The following is a 9,406-nucleotide window of genomic DNA, read 5'->3' as shown; positions in this document are numbered from 1 at the left end:
TCTTTCTGCCCGTCGCTGTCCCCTCTCCATTCCACCATGCAGAACACGTCCCCCCCATCTGTCTGCAGCCCTTGCTGTGGCACAGAGACACTCTGCATCTCTTTATCCCATCACTTTATATCCACACCCCACATACACTTTTACCTCCTTCCAGTTGCAGGCCCCATATGGGAGCGTAGACTCCGTTTATCTCCATCTCAGTTTTCATCTAGCACAGATTTCCTGGTCCTTCTCACTGCATTGCTTCCCGCTTCGTAATTTTCTTTACTTTTTATCTAGCTCCTCGCTGTACCCCAGTTTGACGGGTAGGTCCTATTTCAGGTACACGTCATGATGACTAAGGGGGGAGCTCAGAGGGTACCAGATAAATCAATCCCACAACACTCAACATGTGAAAACATATCAGTCCCTTGATATCATAATGACTGAGATCTTACCATTTCCTGAGTGATACCAGAATACTTCCAAAATTCACCCCAAGTGTCATGAGGGGAGGTAAAAGGTGCATCCTTTGCAGTAAGAAGCCAAAAATACTTAATGAGCATAAAATATATACTCAATTTTACTATACTAATAAAACCAGGGATATCTGGATTTAAATGATCTAAAATTAAAGCAGAAATATTTAAGATAAAGGACAAAAACCAAGGCATTAAACACGTACTTTTGTAACCAATCAACTTCAAACAGAACTTTCAAGCAACAAGTCTAATAAGAAACAGATTGGTGAACCCTCCTCAATTCTACAGCAATTATCTCTGCGAAGCAGTAAGTGAAAACTCTTTCCATAACTTTGCTCCTAGTAACTCACAGGTGACTTCATACCACAAGTCACCACTGTATAGAGCATGACAATTAACGTGGCACCTGACTAAACACAATAGTTCAAGGGTTTAAAGGAGGTAGAATAACTATTTCCATTACGTGTGATGACATTTTGATTGAGAAAGTATTTGGATGATTTACACTGCACATTGTTTTTACAGTGTTATTTGAAGCCACAGAACATTGATTCTGAAATTCAAAATAATGAAGGCTGAGAAATGTTAATTATTATTGAAATGGCTGTAAATTTATTTTTAGTGTAGAATTACTTTGTCATATAATACAAGGCTTAGCACGCAATTCACATCAAATACAAATCGCTCTCAATCCATACGACTGATACTCTAAAATAAATATACTGTAAAATTCTTTTCACTAGGAAATATAAACTTCCTTCCCCTGCTGAAGTAATACATTGCCACAATAAAAACCAAAACTTTTCCTCCATCATCTTTTTACCCATGACATAACTTCCACTAGTCTGGCAGTTTTTCTTGCCTTCCTGCTTGTAAAACATAAGGATAAATTCACAATCATCCCACCATCACACCGCTACATTTTGCTTTTCGCCAGAGTTTAGGAAATGTCCTCGCTGTTGCAAAATTGGGTGTGAATAAAGCTCAGCAGCGAGGCAAAACAGGAAATAGGGTTAAAAAGCAGATAAAACAATAGTTCAATCTTTGTATCCTCAAGTAAGCCTGGGGAGAAAGTTTTCATTTAGTTTCTTATAATTAGAAAGAGAAAATTCTCAAAAAAAGCTGTTTTTCCACCCATCATTGTGACCAGAACAGGGTGCTATGGATATACTTCTCCCGTACGCACTCCTCATGCCTGCAACATCACGTAAGGCGGAAAAGGCTTTACCTGAGGAGAAAATGATGAACAAATATTCCCACAAAGAGGCCGAGGACAACATCAGATGTCTCGCATGGTCGTCACTGAATTTACTTCCACTAAGCGCAACGACTCTCTCTCCAGAGAGCAGCAGCTTTTTCCAGAGAGCAGCAGCATCATCAGTTTGGGACTCAGAAGTCACATGTTTTCTGCTCGTGTTTGTCAAACCTCTGCTGTCCGTAACGTGCAAAGTCCCCCACAAAAGCAGAGTACAATCAGACCAAACCGGGACGTTATTCTCGGGATCTTACCAGTAAGAGGCCTGTGAGCTACAAGGCCCTGTAAACCATGCAGAAATCCTTCCAACTCGACCCACAACACCTTCACAGGAAAAACTAGAGATATTTAAATATAGATTTTTAAAAAAAGAAAACAACAGTACAGTCAATGTGGGCACTGCTGTTTAATTATACATCGTGGTGGAGCCAGAGCCAGCCTCTGGGTCCTGCAGTGGTTCTGAATGGTTTTACCCTCTTTGCTTGTCTCTTCCTTTACCTCCTCACGCGTTTCCTGCCATCGTGTTTCCATCTCTGTCCCCCTTTCCCTGTTGCTATCATTCATACACTCATCCTCTGCCTTTTCTCAACCTCACTCAATGCTCGAACCTCTTTGATTCCATGTTTCTCCTGTCCACCACCCATCCCCAAAGCAGACCCAATGCCAGGAAGCCAGGGATGCAGAAGAGAAGCCCAGGCCACCGGGACAGGAGCTGAATCACCTGTGCTGCACCTCCACTAAATACGGCAGGATTTAGTGGTCCTGAGGGTGGGACAGGTGCCTGTACTGCAGTGGTATGTGTTCATCAGAGTGAAAAGGACCCCATCCCCTAATCATAATTTTAACAGCCCTTTACCTAAAGTCAGAATGAAAGTGAAGAAAAACTATTTTCAGATACTGTCCACAAATAATTTTTTTTTCCATTTTCTAAAGGTCACTCCTCAACTGCAAGATAGGGAACAATCATAATATAAGAGTGCCAATGAAATGAACAGTTGACCAATTAGCTGTTAGGAAAGCTGCTATAAGCAAAGTTGCCGCTAATTCTGGAAGAGAGGCTGCAGCACTCTGTCTGCAGCTGAAGTGACTGGTATCCACTGTGTTTGAAAGATGTTTTTTTCCGTATCTTTGATTAACATAATTCATGATTCCAGTTAAATGTTAATGTCTCCAGGATGCTCAGCTCCATCACCATCTTTACGTTGCTGTCGTGACTCCCTGACTTGCCAGGGAATACGATTTAACCATTCGTCAAATCACAGACTGTCGTCATAGAACTAAAATGCCGGATTAATCAGACTTTGCATTATTTAGAACTAGGTAACTAGAGTGTTCAAGGACACAAGGGCAAAAGAGGACTTGTTTCTCCCTATCACAGCCACTGCATATGAGCACAAATAATTCCTTGTACTCCAGTCCATTAGCAGCAGACAACCATTCCTCATTAAGAACGACACAGATCAACATCTGCACTTTGCCTCTGCAGTCTGAGGAAACGGGCCTGAAGGAAAAGGGAAATCTGAGTCCTGTTCGAGATCCACTGAGCTAAAAGCACTGTGGATTGCGTGTGGGAACACTTCCTCCTCCAGACACTTCTGGTACTTACATCAAATTCATTTAAGGCAGCAGCCAGCTCTCCTATGCCAGTGTGCCCCTTGTTCTCGTCAGTGGGTGAGGTGGCCTGGGCAGCGTTGGAGATACCAGCAATTGCTTCTTGAACTTGCTTGAAGACATAGTCTCTGTTGGCCCTGGTGGCTGCAACATCAGGGTGACGGAGAAACGCCTGGGATGCAGTATACAACATTGTGGCATTCTTCTTCAGAGCACCTCGAGCCGCAGCCATTTCATCCCTGCAGTGAGGATCTTTCAGCTCCTATACAAAACCACACAATTTTACTGCGTAAATGAAAGTTTTCGTATCATTTATCTAGATTAATTGCCTCTGCAGAAATGCTGAGCAGTGATTTCGCAGAGGTGGAATCGATGGCAGAATCTACCTCAAATCACAGAAAGAAAACAGCCCTTCCTGCCAGAGGCAGACCATTCATTCTGCGTAGCTATCGCTGTTACATTCTGCTCACAGTATGACTCCCTTATTCAAATCCCCTAGAAAATTTGAATAAAACATCCCAAATTGCTCTCCGGGGCTCTGACTCCATAAAGGCAATCTGAGCACAACAACTCTGTTGCAGCAAGAGCCATATTTTTGCCAGTACTCTACCAGGTTCTGTATGTCAGTACCATACCTAGATCCATCGTAAGGCAGACCTTTAAAAAACTATAAGTATTACATTGCTGAATATGTATTTTGTTCTTTAAGACCTTATAAATATACCCCTTCATTATTTTTAACCTTTCATTCAGATTTCATTCTATTCCTTGTGTTGTTCAGTGTTTGTTTCAATGACCTGGATAGACTCTTTTGTTTCCCCTGATAAGAAGCCTACAAATAGTTTCCAGCATGACACTGTGTCATTGCTCTTTAATTCATGGATTTGATTCCTTACAGGATATATCCCACAGTCCATGAAAGCCTTTCAAACACTAGGTGAGGCAGTGCTACCAATACTCATGAGGAGCAACAAAACAGTATTACTTCTATTTTAAAACTATGGGCAAAGAAGTCGGGAGAGCTGAAGAGTTCACTTATATTAACTTATACGGCAAAAATTTAAAAAGAACCAGATATTCTGGGTTTAAAAGTTGCACCCATTGAAATTACTAACAGGTAGCAATTTTCAGAGAGAATTAAGTTGCTAAAAACTTTACCAGGCTACAAACCAGAAGAGACAAAAGGAAAATGTACAAACATCTAAGCGGTAAGTTCTAACGGTGTCAAGATTTTTGAGTCATATGGGAAACCTTATAGGCATTATAAAAATGCACCTTAAGAAGATTGTACAGCGTTTATAAGATTTTGTGCTGGCTTTTCATACTGCCAGTAAGAACTTAAGAGACATCTACCTTCATCAGCTTTCACATTTTTCTCTTTTTCTTGTATTTGCCCACAAGGGAAGCGTCTGGACATACTAGTACTGATCATATAGTGACTAGATTTTATATTTTTAATTTATTTAATTTCAGTATAATTCTGAAAACATTATATTTCATTAAAAAATACATTAGGAGAAACAATACAAGGAGTGACCTTTTACAGCTCTACAGTGACAGCACTGTCTGCACTCCTAGAATGAACGGTGTTCACTATTGCGAAGCTGTATCAATGGCAGCCACTAAACAAATGCTATGGTGACTTTCCGGACTTTTTCCATCTGCCTTAGTAATGAATGTGTATTTGGTTTAACAATCTGGAAATTAATAATGACGGCTTGAAACACAAAGTAGGTTTCCCTTCTTCCTGAATTTGAATTACACCAGACTACCAAAGGGCTCGTGCTTTACCAGCTGCCAGTGATCTCAGATCAGCACAAGTTCCAATTAAATGGGAATAATCATCAAATGAAAATTATCCTTAACCTCCTGAATCACTTGCATTTTCGACCTTCAGTCTATTATTAATTGAAGTCACTTAAAAGATATTCTTAAAGAAATTTCATTTTTTAAAAACTTCATCACATTCAAAAAAATCCCTGTGATTAAATCACAGGCCATGACACAGCAATTACTTATTGTACATGTTAAACCAGACCTGGACATAAAATAGAAGATCTTTAGAACCAAGACTTAACTTTCTCCACCCCTGCTTTAAGACGTACTCACCTGCTGCCGTCTGGCAGCTACGTAGTTCAGTTTCACCATCTCTTTTCCAAATTCTTTAAAGCGATTTGCTAAATCTTGCTCATTTGTGGCATTTTTCACCGCTTCTAGCGCTTCCTCTACCTAGAACGTGACATATCAATCATGTTAAACAAAGAATGTAACTATTTTACTCAACAGTCTCTAAGATATGGACCCAGTGTAGGTCTTAAGTCCATCACTGGCCAGTGGCTTTATGACAGTCCCACTAACTTTAATTAGGTTTCTGAATAGAGAAGCTGCATGATTTTCCATTTACGGCACTTTGGCATCATTGCAAACCACTGTAAAAGGCGTAACTCTATTCATTTTCCCAGTCACACTTATCAGATGGAATATTTAATATCTCTGGGTTTTAGAACAAAATAGATGAGTGCATTCTTAACATGTGGTACAGGCTTTATGGGAAAACAAAGAAAAGTTATTAATTCTGGACAAGAAATAGCATTTAAAAAGGAAACAAAAGCCATAAAGATTTAAATTTACACTCTAAATTTAAATGTACATGCTATCAAAACCACTGTATCTTTGTGAAATAAATGAAACTACAATAGATTCAACCCAGAATATACATATTATTTCTTTTTTCTCAGCTCTCAGCTTTCCTTTTTCAGCTACTTTAAAACCGAGAAAAGAATCTACCAAAGAAAACATAGCTGCATTACTCAGTCATGCTGTAGCTAACAGGGAAAGATAGAAACCCCCAGTTATCCCAACCAGTTAATCTACCAAACCTACTGTGAGACTTTACCTTAGGTTAGCTCCTCAGTTCAGGTTTACAAATGACAGGGCAGTAGAGTCACAAACATTTCTACTGGAAAATGCATAATTCAGTCACACAAATCCATAGCTGTCCTGTTGGAAATTCTATCCCATGCTTGAAAGTTGCAATGCACCTTACCCAGAACCCGAACCCGCAGGTTTTAAAGCTGAACTATCCATTAACATTATTACAAAATTAACACAATTACAAAATTAACACAATTCCATTAACTCGAATTACAACAGCATCATTGTACTCACTAGTTCTTTCTTGCAAGAATCCTTGCAAAATACGAACAACTTCCTTTCATAGCAAGAAGAGTTTATATTAAACTACCTGAAACTTCGTACATTTGTAATGCTGAGCACAGGCACAACAAACTGATAGATATCGTTATGAGTCCTACCAGGGCCCCAGTCAATGAAATCGCTGGAGAATTTGTTACAGGTTTCACTCTGATAATCAGATTTCAAAAGATGCTGAACATACTCTATTATTTCAGTCTGGGCTCGAACCCACGAAATTCCAAAATCAAGAAACTGGTTACAAGATGTATTAGAAAGGACACAAGCAAAACCCCCTTTTTTATTTTAATTTCTTCTACAAATTCATGCTGGAGCAAGATCTCTATCCCCAAAAAACCACGACTTCACTCAACTGTAGCGATGCGTTCCTCTGATTAACTGGCATGTGATTAATTACAACAGGCTCATCACTCTCCACGTGCATGATGACATACCTCATTAGCATACGCTGCGTTACGAGTGTCACACAAGCTGCGCTGCCATTAGCACTAGTGCTAATGTTAGTAATGCAACAGAGAGCCTGAAAGAAACGACCAAGGGTCCTGCCAGAAAGCATCTGCCTGTATTTGCTGTAAAAGAGTAATTAAAACACACTGTTTCCTGCGAAGCCTTTGACATGCCTTCAGTGAAAACTGATCACAGCACCTTCCAGTATAAGTCAGGCTTCATAACTCTGACAGGCAGAATGATTTCAGTCAATTGATTTTATGGTTAACTTACATCAGGTTTTGTACGTTACCTTTGAGGCAACGTACGAGCTGTTCCTTCATCAATTCTGTAAAATATAAACACTTCTATTTTTTCTAGAAATTTAATTTTTATTCATCTAAATCTAGTTCGCATTATGAAATGCTTGGATGAAATACACCCTCAGAAGTAATGACCCTTTTTAACCTGAACAAACAAAACCAAATTAAGGTCCTTCAGGTGAATCTTGCTGAAAGCAACCAGGGACGCCTGGCTTCACAGGAACGCCTGCTAACTGCAGGGAGGACAAACCACCTTTGCTATAGCTCGCCCCTGCAAGCCTAGGGTGCAAACTGCCCAAGCACATACACCCCTAACAAAGAGGTCAGGCATTTGTGTTTTATGTGACAGAAGGAAGAAATCAGCTGTGAGAACAATATTTCTCAATGCCCAAGAAAGAGCTCGAACCTGAATTTGAAACAGAATGCTTAGAAAAAACCTGATGTTTATACCATCACACCGTTAGCCTCACCACAAAAGACTATTTGCATTACAGTTGTGTGGAGTATCATAGTGGGGAAAAGTTAAAAACATATTCGAGAGACACAAGGCTTACACTGCCCATCCCCAGAGCCACGTGGTGCCAGCCACAAGAGCTGTTCGTTAGCGCAGAGCTCACTAGAACCTGTACAGAAAAATCTGCCTTTCTCATTATAAAAGCTGTTCCTGAACTATTCAGCAAATCCGCACAGTTTGCAAGTTGAAGGGTTCTCATTGTTTTCCCAGGACACAGTATTGTTGTACAGTTAGGCTGTTAAAATCAAAAATTAAAAAAAAAAAACTAAACCCTTTCTGGACATTTATTAAAAGAAACTCTCTCTCCATCTCCTGCCACACATGCACTCTGCAGACCTTAAATATTCTGTATATAATTTTCTGCAAAATTTTGTATTGCTTCAGGGTTTTTTGCTTATGCAATAAAAATGAAATAGTCCAATAACTAGCAAAAAAATATACTAAATTACATTTCCCATTTTCAAGCCTTTTAACACTACTGTATAAAACCACGGATGGTGGCAGCCGAACGTGAACACAAATGCATACCTAATGATCTGGCAATCTTTAATTCCTCTTTATGCCAGTTCTCCTCTTTGATGACTGATTAGACACTTGTCCCATTATCCCACTCCAAATTAAAGATTCAATCTTTTGATACATCCGGAATTTGTGCAGAGAAAAAACCCCACAGAATAACTGTAGTACCTAAACTCTGCCACACGATAGCAATACTTTACAAGTAGTGAGAGTAAACCACCAGGATGAGATGCCAGGTGAGGTCAGTAAAGGCATCTGTTCCTGACAGCAGGAGGAGTCCCGTCACTGAAGAGATCTGATCATTTCTACTTCAAGTCCTCAAAAATTAATTTCTTCAACACTAGAAAATGAGCGAGACTAATGCAGAAAGGTGCCATCTCCGACCTGTACTGCACCGCTCTGTAACCGCGGTAAGGAATGTGAACAGTGCCAGCCCTTCTCGAATCGTTCCCTGGTTTCCTACGCACAAAACACACAAAAAGAATACAGACTATTAAAACACTTACGATTTTCAGATGGGACAGAAGCCTCATGACATCAGCCATGTCAGCCAGGATGAGTAAGCGAGTGACAGCAGAAAGCAAGGCACGAGCTGCCCGCACCATGGTGCCCCGTTTCACTGAGGAGCACGGGTCATCGGCAAACTCTGAAGAGGCAATTCTCATCGTTTCTCCTAGAATTGAAAACAAAAAAAAGTTAATTAAATTTTAGACTTGTAATTTTTTTTTTCCAGAAGGTATCAACAGCTCACCAAATAAACTCACTGCTGCTAGGGAAAAATTTAATTCTCAATTACTGAATATGGCATTCATCAGAAGAAATGTGTTTTTTAAATGTGCAGCAACTGCCTTAATAGTCTCTGCCTTTTTTTTTTTATTCTTATTACCAAACTATTCTTCTTCTAAAGCAGACATCTGTAACAGCTAAAATGGAAACCAAACCACCGACTGCTGAGCTCAACCAGTGCAATTGAAGAAAAATGAGGATGTGTTATAGAAATACAGACGTCACCAGCACTGGTAGGGAGGACAGGACAGAGCACCTCAACAGTAGCATCTCAATTGCATGTCTCTACAATTCTGCC

At 39.9% G+C, this 9,406-nt stretch overlaps 1 protein-coding gene across 1 annotated transcript; it reads right to left on the bottom strand.

The window, feature by feature from the left end:
* Positions 1 to 3,322: 3,322 nt before the first annotated feature.
* LOC104500024 (catenin alpha-2-like) lies at positions 3,323 to 8,995 on the bottom strand (the record flags this gene model as incomplete). The annotated part of the gene is made up of 3 exons (XM_010143614.1): positions 3,323 to 3,589; positions 5,437 to 5,556; positions 8,829 to 8,995. Coding segments are annotated over 3 exons (554 nt in total), but the record flags the coding sequence as incomplete, so codon positions are not given.
* Between the last annotated feature and the right edge of the window lie 411 nt (positions 8,996 to 9,406).

Source organism: Buceros rhinoceros, unplaced genomic scaffold (assembly GCF_000710305.1).
Source record: "Buceros rhinoceros silvestris isolate BGI_N320 unplaced genomic scaffold, ASM71030v1 scaffold7729, whole genome shotgun sequence".
Taxonomy (NCBI): domain Eukaryota; kingdom Metazoa; phylum Chordata; class Aves; order Bucerotiformes; family Bucerotidae; genus Buceros; species Buceros rhinoceros.
This window is presented reverse-complemented; position numbering and strand designations above follow the sequence as displayed.